The sequence below is a fragment of the Athalia rosae genome, chromosome 2 (assembly GCF_917208135.1).
Source record: "Athalia rosae chromosome 2, iyAthRosa1.1, whole genome shotgun sequence".
NCBI lineage: Eukaryota > Metazoa > Arthropoda > Insecta > Hymenoptera > Athaliidae > Athalia > Athalia rosae.
The window spans coordinates 25,326,311-25,353,813 of NC_064027.1; the positions used below are offsets into that span (position 1 = coordinate 25,326,311).

The following is a 27,503-nucleotide window of genomic DNA, read 5'->3' on the forward strand; positions in this document are numbered from 1 at the left end:
TTTTTCACCCCCCCTCCCCCCCCGAGTGCCTTCTCTCCTCCGCAGATATCCTGAGGTATTTCGTGCAATTTATGGAAATCTATTTTACGATTGTCGGTCGCATTTACTCTGGCGACCTTCCGAACCCCACTTGTGTATACGTTCGGTGTTCACGCGTCGAGGAGGATGATCTTTTATCCGTATAATCCCGGAAAATTCTATGCGGCGAAAATCTTCAAGTTCAGCGGCCATGTTTCGCGGAAAGTTAACCCGCCGTTCAATTTCCCATACGATCGTGGAGCGCGGCTAAATTCTCCGCACGATCGTCGCTGCCCCGTATCGCAGGCCATTTCGAACGACGGGGATGACGGATAGCGTCTGATCGTTTAACAGCGCGCGCGTCGTTTTTGACACACCTTTCAATTTTTCGAAATTCGCCTGCTCGAATATCCCTTAAAATCGCACACGCTGAACGCAGGTACTCCGAGAGAAGTTTGACACTAGCTAGGGTAAGTCGAGATTCTCGGGTTGACAGACCGACGCAATCAATTACCGGCAACCCCTGGAGTATAGAGTTACCAAATTTACGCGCACTTTACCCTCTCGTCGCCTACGAGATCCGCTACGCTCTTTCGATTCTCGAGACTCGTCGACGAGGGCTCGGGTTTTTTTTAAGGAAACGCGAGAGTATGAGATAGAGTATAAAATTTGAACGGCGGTAGCTCACCACCTCGGTCGTTTTCTCGATATCACGAAGGATATTCCGAAACAACCGCCGCCGAATCGATTATCGGTGGCCAGCCGGACGAATTATGCAAATTTTATAGTCAATAATCAAAGGTGGGGCTAGGGGGTAATAACGTTCGAATGGTAGTCGAACGGCTGGACGATCGCACGCGAGGTATACCGCGAAACGGAGGAACGTGACGCGGGCTCGTCGCTATACGTCCCAAAAAATTAATCCAGCTCGATGACGATCATTTATTTTTGCGCTTCGTTTAATTAACGGTGCGAAAGAGCCAAAAACGACCCCGATCTCGTTCGTTAAACCTTTCCGTCCTTATTTCACCCTCGGTACTCGGCGCTTAAGAGAGGCGCGCCCGCGCGCGTTTCGATTCGGCGGCCTTATGTTTCACGGCCGCAAGAAACAAACGGAATCTAATCGCTCCCGCCGATGAACCCCATTCCGAGGGACGAAGAGAGCTCTATTCCTCGTTCTTTTCGTTCCGTCATAGATCAGAGATAGCCGAAATCGTTATAGTGCAGGGCTGAATTGTATTCGCGGCGAAACCCCGCAAAGTACGAACATCAATTCCGGAAGCATCTCAATTTCAAATATACGACGGTGGAAACGACGCCTCTTCATCTCACCGCGGCAGGGGTGAAATCGGGGGCAAATACACGACGTGAGAACAATGAGGAAATTCTTCACATAATAATTCGACACACGATTTCGCCAAATCATCACGTTCCAAAAATTGAAAACGACAAATTGAAAAAACAAAAACCAAAAAAAACACAAACAGAAATTTATCGGCTTCGTCGAGTTTCTGGTGTTTGTCAACTCACTCTTATGTTTCGAACTGCTTCTCCATAGTCCCCTGAAGAATGACATCGTCCTCGCGTCACGTGGATAACAAACCTGGGCGTTAGTCCTTTCACCCCTTCCGTTTTTCGGGGGGGTAAATTACCGGTGTAATATATCGTCGTTAGAAACTGGACAAAGTGTAATTGTCAATTTTTGTTTTGTTTGTTTGTTTTTTTTTCAAAGTTTTTTTTTTTTACGAACTGTCAATTATGCGTCGTCGCGACGTTTTATATATATACAAATATACATATATATAGTCGATACACCGGGGCGTCTGATCGCGGACGCGGATCTCCACGATGTGGATGAAAGTTTAGACAGCACAGCTCCAGCGTCGGCGCGCCGTTCAGCCCCCACCATTTAGCCGGCATCGGTTTATTCTCCATGTCTCGATGTAGGTGGATGGATAGATGTACGTACGAGTACACACACACACGCACATGTACACCCGTACGTACGTTTAACACAGGTAACTACACGCGTGGAAAACAGATAACGTATACAGACGTACCTACGTATAATCAAGGCACAGGTTGTACCACCCCTGTATCAACCCTCGCAGTTTCCATGCGTGCGAATCTACTGCGGGCAAAATATGGTTTACGGAAAGGGATGAAGTTCGGTACGTTTCGAATGGCGAAAACAAGATATTCGATACGTTATACTTACTTACACGCGTACGCAATGTACCGTTTTCGGGATTCGCGATTAATTGGCAACTCGGTTCGCGTATCGGGTGGGGTCCTACGCGTATTCATACACCTTTGTGTACTCGATACGGTTCGAGAGGATATCAAATTTTCGGCTTTCGCACGACGGTGAAAATCGCGCTCGACAACGTCGCGCAAAAGTAACTACTAACTTGTCCGTGAATTGACAATCGAGAACTAGACTCGATTTCTATGGAGGTATATGTGCGTACTACGTATAGCGCGCTGTGTTTATTCCCGACAAACCTAATTCCCGAACCCTTCCCGTATTGTATACATCCTCCTCCGCGGCTGTATTATAATTGGGAATCACGTTTCTCAGGGTCGTTGAATAAAACGGGAATTTGCAGGGAATACGTGACCCATGGCCGACGTGATATCTTAAACGTTGAAATGTGAATCACGTATAATGGAGGAGGAGCCGCCGGTAGCTTGACGGGCGAATGTCAACCGCAGCTGCGGACATCGGGACTACGTATAAGAACGGGGGCGGAGGGGGGAGGGGAGGGAAACCATCGCGGATCTCGGAGAGGGTTGAGGACCCCCAGGAGACGGATGCCCGCCTACCCCGACCCTCTCCTCCGTTCTTTCTTTTCCCAACTGAACCGGGCGAGAAAAAGTTCGCCCCGGCCAACGCCGTAGAAAAACATTTAATTTTCACTCCCGAACGGCTCATCCATCATCCCCGATCTCGGCTACATCGCCACACCGGCGACGATCAGCTGCGCAAACTTCACAAATACAAAGTTAAAGGTGACGCGGGGGCAAACGTTTACGCCCCGGTGTAAAAGCGATACACCTTCGAATACCCCCGTTGCAGATGTTGACCGTTTAAACGAAACGAAAACTCCCTTGTGATTACCGAAAACGAGAATTTCGTCCAATTGTAGGAGCAGAATTTCAATATCGGAAAAGTCGGTGCACCTTGAAACCCTGTCTAAACTTTGCATCGTGTCGGAAGAAAAAAAAAAAAAAAAAACTAAAGAAAATTAAAAAAAAGTATCGAGATTGCCAACCGCGCGTGACGGCCTTACGACTCGTTATAAAGTCGAAAAGTTTCGTTGAAAAATTTTCTTCCTTTTTCCTTCTGTTTTTTTTTTCTTCTTCTTCTTCCACTTCTACTTCTTCTTTTTCTTTTTCTTTTACATCTCTCTACACAACTTTCTCATAACTTCTGAAATGGGATTAATTCCTCAGAGGGTGCAGGTGCAGGTGTAACCGTGGAGGTGGAGGGGGATGGAGAAAAGTGAGGAAAGAAGGAGAGCGAGAGGGGTGGATCGAGGAACGGCCGGAAGATTCTCTGCATTACTTTGAGAGAAAGATGGACCTGCGGTAAATCCTGGCGCTAAAACCGGCCCAGGTCGTTAACTTGTGGTAGACTTCGGTCGGCCAAGCTGTCTGGTCCGGTCCGGTTAAGTCCGGCTGAACCGACTGCCCTCCACAGATCGAGCCGTTATGCACTCTAATGCCACCGTGCACGGCTAGTTCGCGAAGTTGTTTCGTGCCTCCGCGACTTTGACTGATGCAATTCCCGAGCCGTCGTGCATCACTCAAAACTGCACAACAACGCACCAATGGATCCCATCCGCGGTATCAAGTTCAACGCCGAACTGCTGGACGAAACGTGCGGTCCTCTAATTGATGGCCCGAACTGATTCCTTTTTGGTTGTTCTGCTAAAGTAAGGAATTTTTCAACTCCGTTTTTATCCAGTTGAAAAAATCGATCCTCGATTCGCAAGACTTTTTTGCGGACATCCTGTCGGTGAAATTTTGAAACGGGATGGACATCTCTTGGATTTAAACAAAAAAATCAAATCTGTTTCATTTCTTTGGTCTCTCAGGTTTCGTTGACTTGGTCAGCTTTTTTTTGAAAAAAAAACTATCGGTCATACTTTCGTTCGTCTTTTCTATTTGTAACCGTGTAGATATTCGTTTCGCTGTCAAGAGCAGAATTCTGAAAACCCCCACCGTGATATGAAATTGACTTATATCGTAAGTCGGGAGTAATGTACCGGAAAGTGTGACACTGCACGCTCCTCACGTCTGTGCAGTTTGTTACCATATTTCTTTGTACGTATGAGATACATTTTTCTATAGTAGTTTTCGAATGACACGAAGTGATTGCGAGACGTGAGAGTAAGCCAAATTATTTCGTCCTTTTCATTCGTCAGTTCTTCGACTTACCGATCCATATATGTATTTAACGGGGAGTTTGCTTCTCGGCGAACGATAATCGATCGAAATCGTATAAAGTGCGTGAAAAATAGAACTGATCGGTAATTCCAATTCGATCGTCGCGATACGCTGTCGCGTTATCGGCGAATTCTAAGCGGCAGCCGCGCCACCACGTGCTCTCCGCAAACGGTCTATACTATAGTCGTGTTCCCGAGAACGGGCGCCTGATGCAATTCGCTTCGCCTTTCGGTGAGAGCGATATATCCGTGAGATATCCGTGTATTAGAAGCATAAATATTGATTGCTTTGGTCCCAGGGGGTTCGGGGGAGGGCTGGGAAAGAGGGAAAACTGAATAGGTAGGAGATCCTCCGCACATACGAAGTAAGACGAAAGACAAAAAAGTCCAACGACTCGATTCGGGTCCATAGATCCCGATGCAGAGACGGGGGGAGAGGAGAGGAGAGGAGAGGAGAGGAGAGGAGAGGAGAGGAGAGAGAGAAAAAAAAAGATATGCGAACGATGAATTAAGAGAAATGAATAAAAGGCTCGTTCGGGGCGGCGAAGGGACGAGATAATGATACACCAATTTTTGGCGTTCCGCTGCAGTCAGTTGGGGGTTGGGAAGCTGCTATACGCGCTATTATTTTCTGGCGAATCCGGCTGACGCAAGGTTTCGGAAACTGTGGCGATGGAGAATCAAATACATCCTATACCTACGGTTATAAAGGTTTTCCCCCCCCCACTTCTGTCCGGTGAAATTCCGCAACCGTACAACGCGTGCAACGTGTATCTCTCATTATATATGTATGTATGTATGTACGTAAACTATACTGCACCTTGTACCGAGTTTCACATGCATTATTACAGGCGTATATAGATATTTATACAGCTCTCCGGTAATTGCTACGCTTGCTGCAGGTAAGTTGGTCCAGATATAGAGAGAAGCGAGAGTATATAATTAGCAAAGGGGTACATATAAATGAAGTTGTACGTATATCGGGTTGATCAACCATCCGTTCAACATTCCGTAAAAATCATACTTTTCCCTAGACCTATCCTTAATGGGTTATGTACTTTTTTATTCTCTCGCTACTTTTTCTTTCGTATCTCCGTTAATATTTTTCTGCCAATATAACGTATTACAACGGGGTATACGCGCGCGCGTTCCTCTAATATCCCGCGAAGACGTCCCGGAGACTACTCCTCGACTTGAAAAATTTAATTTAAAATACAACGCACGTATATACGTATGTACAAACGCGCGGAAAATGTATGTACGTACGTACGTACGACGTGTACACATCCGGATATTTATTGCGCGAATGCACCTGTAGCCGTCCAAATTGCAACCGTCGCGATTATTATACATACCTCTTCACGTACGTATACGACGAGAATGAACTCCGGCGGAGCGAAATTGAAACAGAGCGTAATTTCAATAATATCATAGTGTGTACCCACGTTTCGCCGACATATTATTCCGACATTGTTTCACGTATAGTTCCTCTCTCACCGTTCATCTTTTCGCTCGGACGGTGCGATAATCTCGAGTACGAAGAGAGTCCGGAATGCGAAACGTCGGAATAAAATTGCAAGGAAAAAAAAAAAAAATAAAGAAAAAACACGAGGACAATGTTTCCGATTATGTGTGGAACTATAAAAGTCGTGCTGGGAAAAAATAAACTTCGAACTGAAATCGTGACGTTATCTTTATACATGGTTAGGGTGGGTGATATGCAAATGGATTTTCCAAGTCCTGGAAATTGCCATTCCGCCCTTGTATTTGTGAAGAGTAGAGAAAAAGGACGAGGGGCCTTAATTATTAAATCGAGCACGTACACCCACCTCTCAAATACTTTAAACGATGCATACTAATTGATCAAAAGCAGATGACGGTGAAACTCAATTAAGACTTTATCGCGTACACCCACTTTACTTCAAAGACGTGACGCTATTCTATTGAATAAAACTTACATTCACATTTCGGCTAGGTGGAGAAAAGAAGAGTAAAATAAAAAAAAATGGAAACAAACAAACTCAAATAACTAATTAGCGAAATTCATTCCAGGGGAAAAACGCGATTTCGTGGATTCCCTATGACGCGGTAACTAAACTTCGTAAAAGTAGGGGAGAATTAAGGGAACGAATTAGAAATTCCAGAAAAAATCCCGTCAAAGCTTTTCACCGTGAACTTTAGCTGCGCTTCGCGTACGCCCCTTCGGGGTGTATAACTTCTGTTTCCGTACAAAAAGGAATGGGGAGGGGGGGAGGGGGGGTCAACGTCTGAAAATATTCCAAAAATTACGCAGCCGAATTACGAGTTCGCGAAACGATCTGCCATGGTAATGAGAACAATCAAAATTACGATAATTCGTTTCTTCCTTACGGTATGGTAAAGATAAAATTTTTGGTACATCGGTGTCCAGGACAGATATGAAGTAGAAAACTCACTTTTGTGTTTGGGTGAGAATCTTCTGAGTTTCTTGAAGAACGGCATGACGAATGCGCAGAGGCTTTCTCTTCCTTCTGGCTATCCTTGTATCTCGGGATTGTTTTGAAGATACACCCGAATCGCGAGTTTGGATTCGTGTAAATAGTTACGGTATCTACTGTTATTGATACAGACGATATACAATGAATGTAGTACCGCGAATACAACAGACAATACTCAGATCAAGGCTCGACGACAACTGCGGTTCTCGACACCAAGCGCGATCTCTTTACGTCGGAAATACAGCGCTTGAGATCCCTTCGAAATATAATCTTGTGTCTGTAGCGACAAATCGTGTCGCTTCGCATATACTTATAATCACACACGCGGCGCATGTGGTGGTCGTACACTCTTAAACGATTATATCGTCGATTTCTCGCACGGAACACGGGATCAAAGCCTTCTCCTTTGATACCCCCTCTCTCCCCTCATTTCTCATTTCTTTGTGAAGCTATCATTTCTTTCTACAAATTCCCTCTTATATTGCTTATTTCACACTCCGCTGCACCGCTAATAAATATGTTACCGGATTTATATATATATATCTATGTTATCACAGTGAAAAATGTGCACGACTTACCATTTTTTCATTTACGGTACGGAGCCATCGGTGATTCATGTGTCCAGATCCGACCCAATGAAATTCCGCACGTGTACGTACAGTTTTTCGTTTTTTCTTTTTTTTTTTTTTTTTTTTTTTTCCACCAACTCACCTCATCGTCAGTCCCCTTGAGAGGCGTTTTCCTGGAGGGAATGAGAAAAAATATTTGGCTCCGGGGAGCGAGAACAGTTTTTTTATTCCTACAGTACTGTCATTAAATTTTCTTTTCTTATATTTATTTATTTGGTTGCCTTTTCTTTTCTTTTTTCTTTTTTTTTTTTTTTTTTTGTTCGCTGCTAGGACGCGAATATGGCGAGGGTATAATCGATCAAAGAAATTCCTATGCTTCGGTTGGGGAAGAAAAAGGTGATTAAAAAATTCCTTCAGTTTCCTATACATGTACGATTCGCCGGGAATACACGACTCATCTCATACGACACGAAAATTTTTTAGCGAAAAAAATTTTCGGGCATCAGAGTCCTGAAGCTTTCACGTTGTACATATAGAGCGACGGCGAAGAACCACGTGTACAGGTACAGCCGTACTCGTGGGGTCGATTGAGCCGTACGGAGGATGCTGTCGGTGGAAATCCTTGTTGTTCAGCAAAGAGCATAATTTCGTGGAAAACTCAATTAGGTAGTCGAGATGAGGAACTTACCAAGTTCAACAGCCGCCTGCTGCTTGCTTACTTGCTCGCCTGCTTTCCCCCCAATAGGAGTATAAACGTCGGCGTGGATGGGGTTGGCAGAAATCCAAAACGGAGCTAGCTGCTTCATACCGGAGGATGAAGAGTTAACCCTGCAATGCAACTTGCTTTATTACTTTATATTGCGGTAGTTAGAGAAAATATATACCTTCGTACGTATGCATGTGTATGGGGCATTTCACGCCAACTCGCACATCTTCGACCCTGACCATTTTTGGGTCGACCTGTCTTTGTTCCCGACATTAGCCTCACTCGGAGAACGTGAAAAAAATCAAAAATCGAAAAAACCAACATGGAAAAAATCGTCTGCCCACGATCAAATTGATCTAGAAAATAGCGCTTCGGTGAGAAGATTTTTTGAGATATTTTTTTAAACTTTTAAAATCGGCATAGTTTGCAAAAAATCGATTTTCTTGTTTAAAAATTGTGAAAACTGATTTTAAAAAATCAGGCAAAAATCGGTAAAATGTGCCGTCCAAAGTCTGATACCATCTATAGGCTCGTTCAAGACTTATTGTAAGTTGCGAGTCAATATGAGATTTTTTCAATAAACGTTCGAAACAAGCCGGATGTTTGAAAAATTTTGAATTTCTTTTTCACCCTCTACGGTTGAGGCTGATGTCAGGAAAAAGATAGGTCGAAACAAAAATGGCGATGATCGGAGGTGTGTGAGTTGGCGAGGAATGCCCCATGCATGTATTTGTTTTCTATACTCTAGGAATCCAACCCCCCCGCCCCCCTCAGACGACATTTTTTTCTTACCCCTAGCACAGCCGGTGAATTTTGATGAACATAAATATCAGACATCTGCAGGAGATGAATTTTCTGGTACAGCTACTGCAGTTACCGGAAAATTCATGATTCATAATTCACGAAACTTTCTCTCACCACTGCACCCCTTTGCCTTTTTTTTTTTTTATTTTTTATTCACCTGTTCCGCGGAGTGAAACTCGCTTCAAGGCGTCCGCCAATTTTAAAGTTCAGCCAAGTTGCAGCGGCGCTTGGGGATGGTGGGCGAAATAAAAGGAAAAATAGACGTTAAAATTGAGGAGAAAAATCGACCTAAAGTTTACTTCGGGCCGTGAATTTAAAAAGTGAATCCACCCCGCGCCTCTATATATCCGCGGAATGTGGAGGAAGTCTTTCTCGCAAGATAGCAAAGTTCACGAAACAGTCACCTCTATATATACGTGTACCCACCCCTTATTTATTCCAATCAGTTTATTTCCCGTGAACGAAAACTGCAGATACGTAAAATCGAAAGTTTCGGAACGATCGTGTATTTTACCGTAGGTAGTTTTACAAAAGGTTTCTTCGGAATTTTCACACGCAAAGTAGGAAAAATTATAGGGGGGGGGGGAGTAAATGTCGCGGTAAATCAGGATCCATAGATTTATTTTCACGGTTGTGTGCGCAGCTGTTATTCGCGATTCGATAATTGTAAGAACCGCGGTAACTCGGATTAACAATGGAAAAAAAGGTCGGCTCAACGACGGACCATTTCTGATTGGATTTGATTCGATTAAGCCGAGGGATAATACAGGCCTCCGGGCCCGCAGGAGCTGCTTGATCTTGACGAACGGCGAATGTAGGATATGTAGGTGAAGTCAATATAGGGACCACGCGCGCTATGCGCCAATCAGATGGCATTACTCGGAGAAAAATGCGAGCCAGCTAGCTAAGAAAGTAAATCCAGTGAGTGATTGCCTCCTGGCGTCTACCGAGGGATTTTCTCATAGGTATAGCGCATACGTCGGATCCGCTATATACCTATATTGCGCCCATATAGATTCAACTTGGCTATACTACTTCTTCAGCTTTTAGCGTTCCGCGATTCCTTTCGGTTACCGTGTACCGTACATCGTGCGCGCAAATTCTAAATAAATTCGTTGAATTTAAATTCTGCAGTCTCACTTCTTTACGGTCAATTTTAATACCGGACATTTGTCGCGAGAAATTTCGACTGCCGCACTAAAGCGACATACAACGGATTAAGTTATTACCCTATTCATTGTCGCGCAGGTGTGGCAAATTGGACTTATTTCTATTAATCCGAATCCTTTTTCTTCTTTTATTTCACGGGGGGTCCAAGCACGCTTTCTTACCCGTTGGTTCACGCCCCGTGCACGAACAGAAAAATAATGGTCCGGTTATACGGCAAGCCCCATTGAATTACGTATTCGCATCGGAATCATTCGTCCGAAATAAATAACATGGAGCCGTTTTTACTGCAGCGATGTCCGTTGTTCGTAGTCGGTATGTTAAAACATGAGGCGAGCCACGTCGTTTGATCAGCATATAATATAAAGGTCGTCACACGGGATCGATAATCGGATAATGATCCATCAATATGAATGGCGAAATAGTAAATACGTTACGTACTCTATCTGCACCGCGTGTTTACGCACAAGTTCAAGATCTGAATATGCGCATAATTGTAACGTGCATTTACGCAACTCCTGAACGGCCTAGCCGAAAGACAAAGCTCGAAGTTATAATTGTAAGTAATCTGCAGTGATCGAGCGTAAATCTGTTGCGACATCGGTGAAGAAAAAAAAAAAATCGAATACTGTTAACCATGTTAACGACGTTGAAAAACAATGAGCGACGAATAAGGCCAGAATAGTTGAGATAAGAGGGAAATATACGTAGTCAGATTTCTTGCGAGTGTAATTCCGCTGTGAACTAGCGCGATGAGCCAGACGTTAAAAAAGTAGAAATGACCCAGTCCCGCGGCGTCGTTATGTCGCGACTACAACGTTTCAGCTATAAATGTTGTGTCATTTCCGTTTTTCGAGAAAATACTCGTATACTATTGAAATTATCGAAGAAAGCAGCGTGCAACGCGGTATCCATTGCTCTTGAATTTTCAATGATTTCCCACGCGCCGAGCGGATAAGAGCAGGTTCCTCGTCGGATTAAAAAAGATTAACGGAAAATAAGCGAATGTATGTACGTAAATCTAGTACCGCGAGGGGGCAAGGCGCGCCTGCATTGCAACTACGCCGGATTTTTAAATTTACACCGCCACACGTGATATTTCCATAGTTTGTATTCCATTACCTGCACCGACACCAACTGGGGGGATTTTGTTGATGTATGTATGTATATCCAGACAGCACGTATTTCCGCAGAGCACCTTTCAGCGTATAAGCCTTTCATACGATTAAGATTTAAAGCGATTAGATTAACACATTTTTCCAATCGTGCAGCTCTACTCAGTCGCTACACGCATATTAATTTTGCAATAAATGTATTAAATGATTTATTTTCACGGTCTATAATCAACCGGTATAAACACCTGCAATTGAAACACGCAATTATAATAATCATAGGTGAAGCAAAAAACAATACGAGCAGACACGCGCAATAATCGATGTATGTATTACACCGTATATCTATACCGCGTTCGAGCCTAGCTAAATAGATATGTATACAATATCGTGGAAACCTGCGGGATTTCTCGTATTTATTACACCCATATGAATATTTTCTAACCGATAGTGAACGACGACAAAGGGAAATGAAAAAATTCATTCTCACTCGTATCTGATCTTACTCTCCCTAATTTTCACGCAAACTTCAGTAAGAACAACGCAGTGTATGGGGTGTCAAAAATAACAATTCATATGTAAATACATATGTATAAAATTAGGTGCGCACGTATCTTCTATGCGTTGATATTACGATCTAAGAAGTATTCGAAGAGAATGAACCGTGGTTTCGACATCTATATGTCAATAAATTATGAATCGGCGTGTCCTACGGGGTCATCGAGTTATCGTTAAATTGTGAACCGGCAACTCGAGCTGATGCGCTTATTCTTAGCGCATTATCAATTCAATAATATATACATTAACGCGACAAGAAATATATTTGTAAATTCCATAATTACAGACGGATGAATGTTCAAATCATCTCTCAGCCTCGACCTCTTTATTGGTTTAGCATTTGTAAACTAAGCAATCGAAAAATATGTTGCATTTTTCAATCTTATATATACTTCACTATCGCAAGATTTTAATTATGTGTACTGAATTTACCGCGTAATATTTGTCACTTTTCTGTGTACATAACAGAGGAATAGTTTAACGTACGATAATAGAGAATACATCCATAATATATCATCACTATCGGTGAATTCGCATCCATGAATATCAAATCGAATTTTCCACTCGATAAATCCCGTAGAAATTTTACTTATAAAATGGTATGCGTACGAACATCAATTTCGTCTACCCGGTGGCGAAAAAAGCGATGTGTGATACTGAGGAGGGGAGCAGGTTTGACAGCTGCTTTATTTTTCATTCACAATCAGTTTCCAATTGATTTTTTTGTCATCTTTTTTTTTTTTAATCTTCTTTTATTTGGCTCTGTACAGTTTTGCTACAAACTTTACTAAAAACATAATAATACAATGATAGTAATAATAAAATAAAATCAAATCAAATCAAATAAAATAATAATCATGATACATCGATAATATGTGTATTCTTGAAATAAGTAGTCGTGGGTGGAATTAGCTTATTAGTTCTTTGTCAGTTCGTGGTGTGCAGTGTGTGTATGAATTTAGAAACTCGTGAATTTCAAATGAAGATTGTACTGAAAAACGTCGAATAAGATTTACGGTATGTAAATGAATAATATTCAACAACAGCCATTGTTGAAAGTACACTACTCGACTGTTTAATCATCATCATCATCATCGTCATCATCATCATTATTTTTATAGCACTTGTTATAGAAAACTTTTATTCGTTATTTATTCATTTATTTTTCATAAATACTGTGTTGTAGTACTTAGTTGGTGGAGTAATAACTAACTAATTATATGTATAAGAATTATTCAATCATATCTGTACGTGTAATTATTGTATATGTATTCCTATATACATATATAATATTTTTAAAACAGAATTATCAATACATTATATTACCTATTATTTCGTTAGAATTACGATCATATTATAAGTGTACATATATGTGTCGTTGCCATATATTTAGCTACACGCATACTACAATGCCGCTACCTCCGATATTTTCGAAATGCAGTTTATTATCAATTCATTAATTCATTTAATCCGCGAATGTCACATCAAGTGTTAAGTGAAATATGATAAAATCCAATTAAACCTATAATGAAGTAATTTCAGATTATATGTCAGTCCTATTTGGAATGTGAAACTTAATTTTTTTCACTGGTTCATCAAAAAAATTTTCAATTTATCAACTTTTTTTTTCTGTGTCTGATTACACTTGAGAGGTTTGCGATTGTTGGAATGAATGATACCTGGCATTCAGAGTCCAATATTAATTGATAAACGTGATATTATGCATGAATTAAATATTTATCCGATAGATCTATTTCATCATCTTAATCCACCAACATCGATGCAAAATAAATCACAATTATTTATTATTTTTAAATTGGCCGCTATATTTATCATATCAATATAAGATTTTCAATACACACGGTTTTTATTTATAAATTCTTATTATCTCATTATTTATTTATTTCATTTTTTTTTTGCCTATACTAGCAAATATTATTTTCGTACGCGCATTTTATAATTACACTCTTTGCCAGCTTACACTTAATGGAGTATTTTGGTTTTCGATCATTATTTTATTGTTTTTAATTTTTATTCGTATAAGAAACACTTTATAACTATTTACGCTATGGTTACATTTAACTTTGTAATTTTCAGATAATTATCAACATTCAAAATGCATTAATATCTGACGTTTGACAATCTATACGTTTCTGATAGAAAAAAAAAAGGTATGGGAGATAACAAATAGGAAAAAAAGACAAGCTTCGACATCTATTTGCATTTTGGCTTGGCTTATACGTAGTTCATACCGTTCGAATGACGGGTATTACATTAAGCATTCGTCTATATTACATCGTACTATGAAGTCAGCTTTACAGTAGGATTGTTGAACTATGCAACTATTAGTACTGCGGAATGTGCCGAATGGGCTTTTTCATTTTCAACAGCGTAAGCAACGCTCCTAATCGATTAATTATTATTATAATATGTGCGTTATTGAATCTCACTGTTTAATTTTCCCGACAGAAGAAAAATGTCTTCCGTTATAACACAACGGCGATTGATATTGATTTACACGGATTTGTTTTCGCGGCATACATACGCGTATGTAAATACAATACTGCAATTTAGTTATCAACGATTTTTTTTTTTTGTCTTTCTTCACTCTTTCATGTAAAATAAAAACATCTAGGTACAGCATATTATTACTTTTAGCTCGAGTGCACAGATGCTATATTATACGAATAAATATGTAGTTTGATTTTTTAATTTTTGTCTTTCTCACTACTTTGCTTATATTTCTTCGATGTTAATTGAACATTTGTAGATGATTGTGATTATCGAGTCTTATTGTTGAAAGAACTGCGAGAATCAGAGTAAATTGGAACTACTTCCAAATCAGTTACGTTAGTTTTCCATTTTTCATTTTACCTTTCGAATGTGACGATTACCGTTGCTACCATTATATTATGCAAGAGATGTATAAAAACCGTACGTCAATTACCGATTACAATTGTGAATGTCTAAAATGACCGGTTGCTCACTTACCTGCGTATACCAGACTCAAGTATATTAATACCGAAACGCGCTGACTGACGAACGAGAACTAGGCTTGGGTTCATTTTGGGTAGGGAGAGGAATAGGAAACGCGCGTTGCAATAGTATTATTATATTTCAGTGTGCGTACCAAGTATCTGTTTATGTTTCATGATGTAAGGATGTGTAGCGATAGGTGAATCGGATTTATTTAGAAGCTTTCTTATCAACGAACACATAAAGTAGTAGAAAGTTCATCAAAATTCACCTGAGACGATTGGCTACCTATGAGGCAGTTGCGGTCGGTGGTAAACTGTGGGGTCACGCCAAACTTGGCTCCTGTTCTCCCCATCCTTCGCTGTCGCATTCACTTTCCGACGCCGAATCACTGTCGCTAAATTCAACTGCGACTCGACGTGCCAGTATAGAAGCGACGTCGTGCAACGCGTTGACACGTTCGACTTCTTTTTGTTCAATTTTTTCAACTTTCCGCAACTTGATACCTGTAATAGAAGAAAGAAAAAAAAAGGCGATAGTTGACCACCATCTTGTCCGATATCGCTACTTGACGTTCGCAATGATTTACTTACCATCTCTAATCGCCTTCAGTAAATCATTTCTCGGATCAACTAGAGGTATATTCGGGTTGACCGGCTTCCTCGGTGCACCGTCAGTCACGTTTTTGGGAGGCGTCAATTTCGGTGGATTGTTCGCGATCATTTTGGCAATGTCTCCGTTGGTCATTGGCATCGGTAACAGCAGTCCGTTGGTTTCGGGGAGTGGCGGAGGGGGAGGTGGAGGTGGTGGAATATTGCACGGCGGTGATACCGTTCTCGGTGGAGTGGGATCGGGTGTAGGAGGCGGGGGTGGTAAATCTTGCGGTATCGGGTCGCAAGTATCATCACCCCCGAGTTGGGCGGCATGATTCGGCGGAGTCGGGGTCGAGTGATGGCTTGGTAAAGGACTGTTCGAACGGCTACCGTTTCTATTCAGCAAATGCGATGGTATAGATCCTGCGAAAACGTTATTATACGTATGAATGCGACGTTTCGAACTTCGGCGAACGAACGATGAAAACATTAGACATTCTTACCATTCATAGATGGCGGGGACATGGTTTCGCCAGGCGGTGGTGGTGGCGGAGGCAACGTATCCCTTCCGGTACTCATGGATCTTCCTCTAGTTGGTGTATTATTGGCCGACACTACTGTCGGGGTGGAATTACTCGATGAATTGCTGGGAGGAGCCGGCGGGGGTTGCGAAGGTCTAGACCGGCCGCTTCGACTCGGAGTACTTTGTCCACCGGGACTCTGGTAAGTTTCGCTACCGTGTTGACTCTGTCCAGGCGCATAGTGCGAACCATAGAGATTCTCGTCGTAGCCTTGAGCTGCGTAGTTTGTAGCTCTGATGGTGGAAGATGACATTCAATACAATGTTGGTTCGAGAGGAATCTTTTGTACGAAAATTTGAAACGACACGCACCTATAATGCTCGGAGGATGGGGGACTGTACATGTTTTGTTCTTCGGTTGGATAGCTTCTTCTGAGTTCGATGCTGTTTGGTCTTGGAGGACGCTGCTCCGTCATGACCATACCGACTAATGCTTCGTCGGGTATTTTATGGGGTGCTCGATGATGTACAGCTTGAGACGGCATTATATATTCACCGTGACCTACAGCCAATTGCCGTTGTCTTTCTCTGGTATTGTGCGGTTGTCTCACACGTTTCTTGTGTCTGCCGCCTCCGCCTCCGCTTCCTTCGTTGCGTGGTCTGTGCGGCTGTGTTTGAATATATATTGGTATGCAGATATCGATTACGAGAGATCGATGAAAATTTATACTCAAAAAAGCAGGCTATATGCTTGAACTGGTAGATGTAGTTATATTAATGTATAAAATATTTTTTTACAATGATTTATGATTGATAATAATGATCGTAACAGTGGTGTAGGTGAAAAAATCTGATTATTGGTGATTAGAAACGATCATTTGATCATCTTTGGTACATGGCTGGTGTATAAGTAAGCGCCTGTTTCTCGAGTAAGATATATTGAAAAACGTGATCTTTAAATCTATTCCTAGCAATGCTACATACATAATACACAATAGGTACATTATTGAAAAGCGAGCAGCTAGCGCAAACCCTATTGAGCAGAAGTTTTGGTTAATCAAAACCACACAGAAGTAGTGAGACTGATTGAGGATGAGTGTGAGACTGATAAAATGTAATTAACTGAAATTGAAAAGGGGATGTAAAACTACAAAGATCCAAACCATCGACTTGCCTCTCTGAACAGTTCGGCATATTCAGACTCGGTCTATAACCAAGGGGATTTAATATTTCAGTATTCAGAAATAGCTGCGTTAATTGTTAATATATGTTAAAAACGAATAACATTTCAATGTAATCTATTCTTGAATTAATATCGTTGCATAAATTATTCAATATTTGTTAATCATATTATAAAAATTGTATGTATGGTTTTTATTTGAAAACATAAAAATATACAGAAAAAACTTGTTTAACCGTAAATTCTCACCTTCTTTCCTCGATCGTGAAGCATCTTTTCGGTATCCTTAAGTATTTCTTGTCTCCATAATACAAAGAAGTAGTTTGGGTCTGTATAGAATTTCAAACCATCTTTTCCATCCTCTCTGAAATTCAGAATAAAAGTCAGAGTTGTCGATGATCGAAATTCAAATGATTTTTGAATATTCGAACGTATCATCCGCAACTCACCGGTAAATGTTCAGTTTATCGAGCGGGGGTGGCTTGTCGCACTGTTGATAAGTTTCGGTCATAACAGTTGGCATGGTATCTCTCGAAACGACTTGCTGATCGAAAACTACGGAACTTTTGAACGCCTTCCTCATGTGAATATCTTGTAACGAGACTATAACAAAAAATTCATGCCACCCAATTATCGAATTGTTCGAGTCAGGGTATTTGTATTTCTCTGCGAGTAGTCTTCTCTCACCTTCTTCGACATTGCTATCGAGTTGAGTGACCTTAACGGCGAGCCTATCTATTCTTGCTTGCAGAGAATTAGCTCGGTCAAAAAGTCCATGAGCTTCTTTGGCAAGTTCTCCAAAAAGATCTTCGGCGTGCCTCGAAAGACTCGATAGTTGTCTAACGGTGTTAGCTAGTGTTCCATTTGTAGCTGCTTCTAGCTCAGATGGCAGAGGAAAATCATCTGGTATCGTACCACGTGCCACGTGCACCGGTTCCACCAACCGCTTCGGTAACGGCATGATAACGATCTACGACCTTGAGTAACCCTCCCAATCAGCCCTCAAGGTTGGCTCTCACCGATCTCTCGAGACCTGAGAATGAATGGCAAAAGAAAAACTAATTAATCACAGAGTGCCGTTGTACGCGTGTCCAGCGTTTCCTTATTTGATTTTTTTTTCTTCAAATTGCGGCCAAACGAAACACCCTCATGGATGCGGAATTTCGCTCCAGAGTACGATACGGATACGCACGTATCAGCGTATACTATAACGTAATAATGTAAATAGGGCGGAACAGTGACGCTATCCAAAGGAGGAGGGAGAGTTCAGGGGTCATTATACAGTCGTCCGGTACGGTAGTTTTACGTGTACGGATACGAGCAGCGATATCAAAACTCGTCCCCCTCTTCAGGGCGTAATAGTGGAGAGAAGCACAGCGTACAGTGTAACTTATGTTGCGACACAGGGAGTGAGCACATTATCGAGGTTTTTCAACCCGTCGGAGTAGTCGGTCTGTCCCCGGGTCGACGTTCTCCGGGTAAAAAACGTCATCCTTCCAGACGCGTACGCACGGTTCTACGGTACAAGTCGAGCTAGATTGCTTTGCATCTCATATTTGTCCCCGTGCGAGCAGGTTTGCGAGTAGCGCAATAGCTTTATGTACGTACGTTATACCTTACGTATTTTTATAAAGCTTACCGGGACGCGGGTGTAATCGGAAACGCAATGGGGGAGTTCCCTTCCGAACGGAGAACCCGATATATAGTAACCCTTGCGACGCACAATAGCCCTGGAAAATTCGCAAAACCGTCTACAGTTCTCGCACATCGAATCGGTGGACAGATTATTTGGGGGGGAAATTCCAATTTCATACGAAACCTAATCAATTTCAATGAATTGATCAATCAATTATCGGAACCCAAAACGATATCAAATTACGTACTACACGGATAGGGGTGAACCGAATCTTGTGGTGGTAACGGTTGACACATTTCGCAAACAATATCAAGGGTGCGGTGAACGGTGACCGCTGCACTAATTATACACCCATCATTTCGATATAGATACGTCCCAACGATTCACTGACTTTTCGAGCGATGAGTTATCGAAAATTAAATGTTCGGAAACCTGTTCTATGGAATAACTCGGTAGCCATGTTTACAATTGAATCCACTTTGAATTTTTTTGTTTTCTTTTTCTTTTCATCCTCGAGCTAATATCTACATTGATCTTTCGCTAAGATAGCATGAAGTATGCAGGTGGTGTGTGTAGTTGTACCGAGTGAAACTGAAAAGATATAAATACATACGCGGGTATAGTTGGAACAGCGCGGCGAACTAAAAAGGCAAATGAAAATTGCCAGGAACTCGGAGAACTGCATGCGGCTCAAAGGGGTAACTCATACAACTGGTAATTGCGTGCGTATGACGTACATACAATAACCACATACGTTGCTATGTTTGTACACGTATGTACACAGTATACATAGCATACGATATTCCTTGTACATACATTATACACCATATACGTACGAATGGAAGCTAGCGTATGAGTCACTCGAGCAAAGCTCCTTCCTCCTCTTTTTACCCCCGCGAACTCAGCTCACCGCACTTCTTCGTACTTCTGACATGCTTGTGTATCTCATATTTGTTATCTAGACTTCATACTGTAATCCCTCGTACGCACACGTAGCTTTCAGTCACCTGGGTCTCAAAGAACACGAACGAAGATAAGCGTTCGTACATACGTGTCTCTGTAGGTATATAATAATCTCTTCTTTTTTTTTCTTCTGCATTCATTCACGAACGTGAAACATTTCATGTAGTACATAGCTTGCAACCAGTGAGATCAAAATCGCGTTTTTTCTCCCCACGCCACATCGAGATCTTCACTTTTTGTTTCTCAAGTACGCACATCTCGCATCGTGATATATACACGTAAATCGAAAGTGCGTTAGAACGATTCTTTTCACGTTACACACCGTACCATTAAGGTAAGTACACCCAAGTACTGTACGCGTATCGCACGTGATGTGCAAGTAATGAAAACTCGTGGCACATGTTTGCCATATGGCGTGCGTTGCTCTAACAATAAGTAGGTACGTGTGGGCTTTGGCGAGTCACGTGTGCACAAGAAAATACACCTATACCGCAGCTACGGGGCACAACCGAAGCGTGAAAAATTATGTGCCTGGTAAGCCCCAACCATCATCATTCCGTAGGTACTACCAAGTTCAAGAAACACGAGGGCAGTACCGCGCGCTCGACTCACAATTAAACGATTATAATAGACCTATTTTAAATTCTCGTATTCTTGAAATGCTCGGTTTTCGTCGCAATTGTCGAATATGTGGGCTACATGGGACGACGGCGTTGGGCGGAGGAGAGCTGATTGTGCGTGGTGAAAGGAACGAATGCGGTACGATTCGACGGTAGAGGAAATCTGCGGTCAAAAACGAGTCAACGTAATATGCGTACTCAGCGTTAACTAAGAGTCACGCTAAATCTTCAACTCGTGTACTACGATAGCAGAAGGCAGAATTTCGTATATATATACGTATATAATTTATTATTTGGACGGTTGTATATTTTACACGGAATTTGTCAATTCCAATTCTGCGGGAGGATTCCGATAGGATTATCATAGAGAGAACATCGTGAGAATAAGATCCCAATCCTTCTCTCTCATTCAGCTCGTTACAAGTCATCGCATTCGATAACTAATATTATAGCGAGAATTCTTCTTCTTCTGATTTTTTATATCATCATCCTTATCTTAGAAAACCCAACATTTTCTCACGTGTCTAATAATCGCGTGCATTGCAACGCAAGGTGCAGTTTGCATGCGAAAGAAATTAAAAAAAAAAAATTTATACATCCTATATATGCGTAATTTATGCATGCTGAACGAATAATTTGCCGATGAGAATTACAAAATTTCAACACGGATAAAGTAAAGGTAATTTCTTTGCGTTCCGACAAGAATAAAGACGACGTATCGTGAATTTTATTATCTCACCACCCGCTACGGGTGATTATAATTCCGTAGAGTGACGGCGACCGACGCGATAGCCAATTCAGCAGATACGTCACGATCGATGATGAAGAACGTACGATCGGCACCCGTGCACGAAGGAATTACGAAGAGAATGCAACGCGCGAATACGTATACGTATATATAATAAATGTGGGTCATTTTATAAATAGTTTTTAAACTCGCGTGGGTGTACAATAGCAGGATTATTTACCGCGCGAGGAAGAATCGAGCCAAATAAAGGTCATGGTAGCGGCTACGAGCTTTGTGAATATAATCTTGACGAGTGAAAGGAGGAACGATACGCGACCGCGACAGTACGAGGAGTAACATGTTTTTTTTTTTTTTTTTCTTTTTTCAGTTTTTTTATTGTTCAAATTATTTCGTCAAGTGGAGCTTCAATTGGATTCAACTAATCCTGAATCGCGAGCGTTATTAACGAATAAAAACCGTGACAACATTTTTTTTTCTGGGGAATCCTCTCGTCGTCGTCGTCAATACGTGCATGATTTTCTAGAACGATATTCTCCGACGTGAGATGGATTGGATCGCGTCTGCACACGGTGCGCATCCATACCGACGTAAATCGAACGACCGACCGGATGGCATGCATAGCCCTGCGCGAAGGGCCTATTTTTGTCCTGCATTACCCCAAGTGGTTCGCTGTCAATGATTATATATGCACACTATGGAACGATATTTGTGGTCTGTCTAGCGTGTAACGTGTAACGCTTCTACGTTGTATAAACATAAACGCATTCCAAATGTCTTTTAATACGTACGTCTTCACGTGTGCAGGGAAACCTCTGTAAATTGTATTACAGGCGCACCGGTGCCGTAACTCGCGTCCTCGATCATAATAACACGGAAGAGTCGAGTCCGGAGATGCTCCTGCTTAGGTTTAAAAATAAGTAATCGGGAATTCGATCCGCAACGGAAAACTGAAGAATTCATCAGATGAGAATGCAGAAATCGTTCCGATCGTGCGATACCACCGTGAATAAGATCTGAACTTCCACGTACCTATATACATATATGTATAAGGAAATTGATTCGCCGTTACAAATTTGCTGGTATTTCTACGTTAGACCGGCGATGAGAGTCTGCGATTCGAAACGGAAGCGGAGCGAGCTGGTGTTGAGTGCATAGCGTAGACTTCTCCTCTATCTGTTAGGTTCGTAAAGAAGCGCGTTGAACCCGTAACGCTTGACGACTATATAGGTGACTCCTCCGACTCGGTGCTCGGTATAACGTGGAGAGCTTATAGCTTCCTCTTTCACTATACTGCTGCCGGTTCACGTTCCCAGTTCGTATGGAGTGGCGGACGGGACCTGTGCGACGTGCAGTGATTATCCCTGCAGTATGTTACACATGGTCTAAGTGTGTATATTACTATATATACCTACGCGGGCGTTCAGCGTGCGTAAACTAAATAGATAATATATGTAGACCTAATATAACCGGCTGCACACGTGGACTTGTTGTTACGTAGTAAGATTATGTAGAGACATGTGCCCGCGTTGGCAGATGCGTGCTACGATTTCCCGAAGAATCTTATGTTTTCTCTCGATGTAAATGTCGGTCTGGTATACGAGATAAGGAAATGATCGTAAAATATCGCCGAGTAATTATCACATCCGACGTAGCGATTCGACAATTGCGTTAAATCGAAAAGATTCCATAACTTCGCAGTGTGGGGCAAAAAAAAATCAAAAACGTGTCCATCGTTTTTCCACCGCACGTTACGATTCGTCTCTCCGATCGATCCGGCGTGTCAACTTTTGTGCGGTAATCTTTGAAAAACTTAATTTTTTACCTCGTGTAGCGGTATAGCGAAGTAGCAGCCAGCCGGTGTTAAACACTTCGTCTGAAGTATACTTGAAGTGCCTAAAGTGCTACTGCAGCAGCAGCAGCAGCAGGAAACTGGCATCACCAGCCACGGTTATAAACGATCGTCATCAACGAGAAAAAACCGTTTATGTACCTTATAAAAGGTCAAGATTACAGCGCGCTGTTTTGTATTGTACGATATTCAGGTGACGGCGTGGCTGGTTCTGGTCGATTCGCGAAGTTCATTCACTCTTTTTTCTTCCTTCTTATTATAACCACCACGCCGTATACGCGTGGGGTGGTACCTGCAGGGGTTGAAGGTCAAGTGAGGCTCAGACTGTGCTCGAGTGGACATAAAGGCAACCGGAAAAGTGCGAGAATTGCCAGAATATTTCCGAAGCTTTTTTATTTCTGTTTCGATTTTTAACCCCAGAAAATATATACTACACATCCCTCTATACGTACCTATACATATACGCGCTGATTTCTTCTTCCTCGTTGAACTCGCTCAATCTCTAAAACCGTCTGAAGTGAACCGATTTCGTTGAAGCGAATTATCGAGTGAAATTCAAATAAATGCCGCGACGTTGCGATCGATTTCCCACAGCTCTCCAAATCCTCATTCGTCCGATGACCCCTCGTCCGTTCCGTTTCGAGAAACGCATCTTGTTTCGCGGGACTGCAGAGGGAAGCCCGCAGATTTGGGTAGGGGAATAAGAAGGAATAGCTGGATCGGGTAAGAATAGTCGGGATTATGCGAGTACGAAGGTAGCGTGGTGTCTGCTGCGTGCAATATTGATCAAGCCGACTGTCAGGGTGAGGGCGCACCCGCGAGTCTCCCTAGCGCGCGTGAGTCACTTGCGGAGTTGGAGTCGAACGGCCCCACCCAGCCGGTGTCCCGGTGGTGTCCGGGCGTCCCGGAATCCCGGCAACCCGGCACCCTTATTTCACTCACGATAACAATTCGATACGATCCGAATGATTTTTTGAAAAACGGAATACCCGACGCACTGCAGTTGCTCCGCTGATGCGTACCGACGCATTGTGCGAACGATTCGTCTCATCTGAAATTTCAACGACCGCGTGCGCCGTGCAGATCCTTTCGTCGAGCACGCAGGGTGTTTTTTTTTTTTCTCTATTTTTTTTACAATCGTACATTCCTCAATTTCCGTAAAATATCGGTGGATCAACTATGATTAACCGAAGGCAGCAACAGGTAAAAAACTTTGCCCCTGGCAAGCAAAACCTTCGGCTAGTTTTCAAGAGAGTGCGATCGTTGCAGCGACGACGAATCCGTTGAATTTCCTTGAATTTGTGATGGTCGGTTTAGTTTTCTGATCGGGTCGATCGGAAGTTGATATGAAATTTAATACGATAGCTAATATATTTGGTAACGTGATATCGAATTGGGTGGTATAATGATATGTAAATATATAAAGTTGAAAACTGCCAACTTCGCAAACATGTGCTCGCGTGACCGACCTTTGTACCTACGATGTGGCGATACGTACTACGTACGGCTCTGATTTCTTTTGGCCAATTAACTTCACGCTATCTACATAAGATGAGGAGTAATTTTAGCAGACGTTATCGAAATAATATATCGAGCTTGCACGCGGAGAGATATCACAGAACTACGACTATACTTTTAGATGAACTGCGCAGGCCAAACATGGACTCGTCAATCTTCTTGTAGATAATATACGAAGATTGGGGTAAAACTGCTGCATAAAATAGGCGATCGTTTACGAATAAAAGTGTGCCACTTCCTACCTAAGATATCAATTATCCGCTATAAATAGAACGGATCGTCCCAACAATCACTATACGTATAGAAATTATTTTGCGCTGACTTTGTACGCGAACGAACCAGTTTAACTAGTTTTTTTTTAACTATACCTGCGGTGATTGAGTGTCGACGATCGACTCTTGGCACTATGAGAATAAAGTCATCTTGAAATAATGAAGAGGCGTTCGAAGAATAATATTATACAGTAGTTCAGATGTACGAATGATTTTGCAGACCGATGAATACTTTTAATTCGAAAATGACGTTCGCATGTAAAACTGTACTTGTTTTTCCAAAGTAATGAAAATTCAGTCAACGTCGTCACGAATAGCTGTGAGGTCTAGAAACACTATACTATACATAATGGGTGATTACGTATACCACGAAGTATAATGGCGGAAAATTACCCGAGTTGCGGTATCGGCAGTTCTTGTTATGCTTTAACTTCCAGAGTGCTGCTGATTACTTCACCGCTACGAAATTATATACGATGTTGACAATGGCTTGGGAGGGATATGTGCTTCGTGAAGGGCGAACCCCGTACACATGTACGTATACCTTCGTGAGGTACTCGTGCAGAATAAGATCTACGGAATACCGCAGAATAATACAACGTCGCAAATTGTAGGTGCATCTCTACCGCAAATCTCCGTTCATCGCGCTATACAGATAACTTGGCACGTGCATAAAGTGGGTCATAAATTGTTAAGAGCCTCTGGGCACTGCGGGAGGTGCAATGCAGAAAATGGTCCCGGAGACCTTGACCTTTGTGTACACTGGAAAAAGATATACATCGCCAAACAGTTACGATCAATCAGATGTGAACAAGGGTCGGGGATGAGAGATGAAAAAAAAACTTTAAGCGGTCGTTGTGTACCTGCATGCTCCGGCACCGTGAATGTTCTGTTTTCTTCTAATTAAATCATCACGCGAGGCCTTCGTGTCGCACCTAAGTAAGTCATACTGATTAACGAATAAAAAGTGCCTCGTTGACGACGACACGTTTACACGTAATTGTCATGCTCAACGGTCATGCGAATTGTGCTGAATTGAAGTCATGTCGCTCGATCTGTACGGGCAATTAAAAATAAAATTTAGAGATATCTAGATGATCAGACGGTTCGTTCCGAAGTTCTTTAATTCTTCTCATTATTCTTAGAACATCTCTCGTTCAGACAGCCGATCTCGTTGATTTTTAAATTAGTCTCGCAGTAGGTATATATATGCTCGAGGATTCTGTGGAAACCATCAATTTAATTTAATCTTGCCGAATTGATCAGTGAAAAAAGTACGCGGAATTACAGGGTTTTCGGAATGATTAACGGTATAAGACTTGGAGTGACGATTGCTTTAATAGTGCGAATTAATCAATGCTCGATCGTACTACGTAATATTTATTTTCAACAATTGCAAACACGGAAAACGTTACTCCAGCGAAAGTATCACTGAAACTGCGTCGAGTCATTCATGTATCCACATGAATATCCTACCTCGTATCCTACTCAGGTATAATTTCAGTCAGTGGCACCTTCTTCAGTCAACAACACTCGACGCTGATGGTAAAATTATTCAAATATAATTGGCTGAAAATTTAAGCGTACAAAAAATGCTTATCTTCACTTCAAGCGTCGTCTCCATATACTTGGTGGTGTGTAAAAAATTGGCCCAATAATATTTCAATCAATGATTTAACACCAGAACCTATCTAGGTTTATTAAATCACGAGTCAGGGCACATGGTGGGTCATAATTTCGGTGAACGAGTACCGTTTTAAATTCGTAGCAGCGGACAGACTTGAAGACCGCTTTTTTTTATCTTCTTCGTCTGCTGCACGTAACAAGTACATGTAGAATCGGTTATGTAATACATTCAACATTTACAAACACTCGTAAGGAAATCTGTTGTCAAGTCGTACATCCAAGTTCGAAGGTAGAGAACGAGATAACATTTCCATTTTTAATATCAGGCAAGAATTTTTATTGAATTCGTTACTCCAAAATTTGAATAACACTTCGAAAGGACAGATTATGGAACGAGTAAGGTTTTATATAACGATTCCGATTCCAATGGAGTATAATTGGCAGTAATTCGATGTCAGGAGAAAGATTGCGTTGGTACGGACGAACATCGTTACTAATAATCATGTGTAATATGCGGCGGATTCCTAGTTCCTGCTGATAACGATAAACGGACATAAAATTGTGAATAAATCAAAGCTCGTTTTAGATCCTGTTAGGCGTTTCATTTTACTACTTGGGAAATTCGTTTCTTGACTCGCAGTTACGAGATTTTCGGATACAAAAGAAAACCACCCCCCGCATAGCCGGCGCCCCAACTGCCATGTGCCGCCCTCGACCTTTTGGTCGGGCGAAGGTTCCCCGGCCATTATTAATTCGAAAAATTCATCTGTAGAATTGTAATAACGGCGTAACTTAAGGGTATTCGTGAACGTAATTGATAATTCTTCTTTACGGACTACTGTCAAACTGTTACCGCATTATCCGGAGACGTGCTACCCTGTGAAACTACGATGACCCATCCCAACTTGCACTGAGCAACGGCATAAAGTGACAAGCCTGTCAGCTATTTTTGGTATAAAATAAAAACTTCTGCTCACCATATCCGCTCCTCGTATAACCAGATATCCAAACATGTCACCTAATCACGAAACACCATTAAAAATACTTGTTATACAAATAAAATGTCACTTTATTTCATCCTAGGATATACCCGCAACACACAGAAAATGGCGTTTACTCACTCATCAGTGCCACGGACTA

At 41.9% G+C, this 27,503-nt stretch overlaps 2 protein-coding genes across 4 annotated transcripts in view; both read right to left on the bottom strand.

Annotated features, from left to right (window-relative positions):
• LOC105689152 (low density lipoprotein receptor adapter protein 1-like) overlaps positions 1-7,168 on the bottom strand; it is a 28,936-nt gene extending 21,768 nt beyond the window's left edge. Inside the window, exon 1 of one of the 2 annotated variants that reach the window (XM_012405967.4) lies at positions 6,905-7,168. In XM_012405967.4, the coding sequence (XP_012261390.1) occupies positions 6,905-6,950 (46 nt within the window). In that variant the 5' untranslated portion in view covers positions 6,951-7,168. Of the gene's footprint in view, positions 1-1,548; positions 1,880-6,904 lie in introns of those variants that run through there. The other variant, XM_012405968.4, reaches the window with a different exon arrangement.
• Positions 7,169-12,593: 5,425 nt separating this feature from the next.
• On the bottom strand, positions 12,594-27,495 carry LOC105689136 (wiskott-Aldrich syndrome protein family member 3). 2 transcript variants are annotated; one of them, XM_048651255.1, is made up of 9 exons: positions 27,341-27,495; positions 17,819-18,164; positions 17,581-17,734; positions 17,381-17,495; positions 17,126-17,158; positions 16,324-16,619; positions 15,935-16,245; positions 15,432-15,854; positions 12,594-15,344 (listed from the first exon to the last, which is right to left on the bottom strand). In XM_048651255.1, the coding sequence occupies exons 2-9, from the start codon at positions 18,090-18,092 to the stop codon at positions 15,163-15,165; spliced, it is 1,788 nt and encodes a 595-aa protein (XP_048507212.1). In that variant the 5' UTR covers positions 18,093-18,164; positions 27,341-27,495; the 3' UTR covers positions 12,594-15,162. The 2 variants fall into 2 exon arrangements, with proteins under 2 accessions (XP_048507212.1, XP_012261369.2); XM_012405946.4 differs by lacking the exon at positions 17,126-17,158.
• Positions 27,496-27,503: the final 8 nt, after the last annotated feature.

Bases quoted from the DNA above. Each gene is read 5' to 3' on its own strand.
- LOC105689136 (XM_048651255.1), bottom strand. From the start codon at position 18,092: ATGCCGTTACCGAAGCGGTTGGTGGAACCGGTGCACGTGGCACGTGGT. The intron at 17,496-17,580 runs GTGAGTTGCGGA...TCTGAATTTCAG, and splicing joins GATAAACTGAACATTTACCG to AGAGGATGGAAAAGATGGTT. The intron at 15,345-15,431 runs GTAAGTAAATCA...CTTCTATTACAG, and splicing joins ACTGAAGGCGATTAGAGATG to GTATCAAGTTGCGGAAAGTT.